The sequence below is a fragment of the Pteropus vampyrus genome, unplaced genomic scaffold, assembly GCF_000151845.1.
Source record: "Pteropus vampyrus isolate Shadow unplaced genomic scaffold, Pvam_2.0 Scaffold1030, whole genome shotgun sequence".
Classification (NCBI taxonomy): domain Eukaryota; kingdom Metazoa; phylum Chordata; class Mammalia; order Chiroptera; family Pteropodidae; genus Pteropus; species Pteropus vampyrus.
In genome coordinates this window covers 45,104-47,030 of record NW_011889811.1, presented here as the reverse complement: position 1 = coordinate 47,030, position 1,927 = coordinate 45,104, and the positions used below count along the sequence as shown (strand labels likewise).

General features: G+C 36.0%; 1 protein-coding gene across 1 annotated transcript in view; it reads right to left on the bottom strand.

Annotated features, from left to right (window-relative positions):
* Positions 1 to 5: 5 nt before the first annotated feature.
* LOC105310066 (cytochrome P450 2C18-like) overlaps positions 6 to 1,927 on the bottom strand; it is a gene marked incomplete at its 3' end in the record, with an annotated part of 17,308 nt that continues 15,386 nt past the window's right edge. The window contains exon 5 of the mRNA XM_011386281.2: positions 6 to 23. Coding sequence (XP_011384583.2) covers positions 6 to 23 — 18 coding nt within the window. The remainder of the gene's footprint in view (positions 24 to 1,927) is intronic.

Below are 1,927 nucleotides of genomic sequence, written 5' to 3'. Positions count from 1 at the left end.
TCCAAATGTGGATTGTCCTTTTCCTAGGAAAAATTTGATGAAATTATTTGACAAATTAATTTGCCAGAATTACAGTTAGTACAAAATAACTCATTATTATAAGGGTAAGTCAACACCCAACCTGTAAGGTACAATTTTAGAAAAAAGTACTATGTACTATGGTAAGAAACTATAAGTTAGTTGACTGAAACATCATTTCCTATTGCCTTATCCCTCACCTGCTTGAAATTACATTCATCCGCCTCTTTGCATGAGGTAGCCATGTAGTAGTGTTTTTGCCAGTGAGATATAAGCAGAAACCTATTGGAGCCACTTCCTCTCTTTCTTCCTCTTTACTTAAAAGAAAGATGTGAAGGAGAAGGTAGAGTGGACACCATTCTGGGTCAAGAGATTTAATCATGAAGTATGAGGCCCATATACTAAGTATGCATGAAACAAAAAAGGAAAGTATTTGACTCTCTGAATCTTCAAGGCCTCTGTACTCTCCCTAAACTGACACATCACAAGGCTCCTTTTACATGAGCTAAATAAACCCACTATTTGTTAAAGCCATTTTTAATAGGTTTTCTTTTATTTGTAGACATATACAATCTTAATTAGTGGGAATAGGTAAATTTGGGCCTTATCGTGAAAGATGTTATAATTGTCCTATTTTCCTATTAATAATTGTTCTTAATCTCTTAATGTGCCTAATTTATAAATTACAATTTATCATAAGTATGAAGTTATAGGAAAAATGGTATATATAAGGTTCAGTACTATCTGTAGTTTCAGACATCCACTGGGGGCCTTGGAACATATTCTCTGTGGATAAGAATGGACTACACACCAGGCAGCTGCTGATCACAGCGCATGGCCCACCCAGGCAGGGAGAAAAGTTCAAAGCCCTGGCTATCTGGGAATCTTCGGAAGCCTCAGACAGAGGGCACTCTGTAGCTCTCACTGGCAGGGAAGGAAGTAGCAGCCTTGCCCAACTGCTGAGCATCACCTCCAGTATACATGTAGAAAAAAAACATGCTGTATACTTTATCTATCTATCTATCTATCTATCTATCTATCTATCTATCTATCTATCTATCTATCTATCTATCTATCTATCTATCATGGTGACATTGGTTAACAAAATCCAGTAAGATTTTGGTGTACAATTCAACAGTACGTACATTTTAAACATACACAATTTTTACATGTCAATTATTTTTCAACCATGTGGGCAAAGAGGAACCTTTGTGCATTTCTGGTGGGAATGTAAATGTTGCAGTCACTCTGGAAAAGTCTGGCTGTTCCTCAAATAGTAGACATAAAATTACCATATGTCTCATCAAGTTCCCTGGTAGGAATATACCCATCAAAAAAGAAACATGTCCATAAAGAAACTTGTACACAATGTTTATAGCAGCACTATTTATAACTGCCAAAGGTAGACACGACACAAATGTCTCAACGAATAATGGATAATCAAATCATGGAACATACATAAAGCGGAATATTATTCAGCCATAAATCATAACAAAACATTGATATATAGTACAACTTAGATGAGCCTCCAAAATATCATGCTATGTGAAAGAAGCCAGAAACAGAAAGTCATAATGCTATGGCTCCTTTATCTGATACTTCCATAATAGGCAAATACATAGAGACATAGAGCTTTTTACACGTTACCACACGACGGGGTAGGAAGAATGAGCGGTGAGCATTTAATGGATGTGGTATGTGTTAGCACAGTGACAGAAAAGTTTTGAAGTTAGAGAGAGCGAGTGGTTGCACAGTAGTGTGAATGCACTAAATTCCACTAAATTATATACTTTAAAGTGATAAATGTATGGTATATTAATTTCATCTCAATTTTTAAATTGGCATTACTCCATGAATTGATCCAGACATCTAATGCAATCCTCACTGTCTGCTTTGCAGAAACTGACCA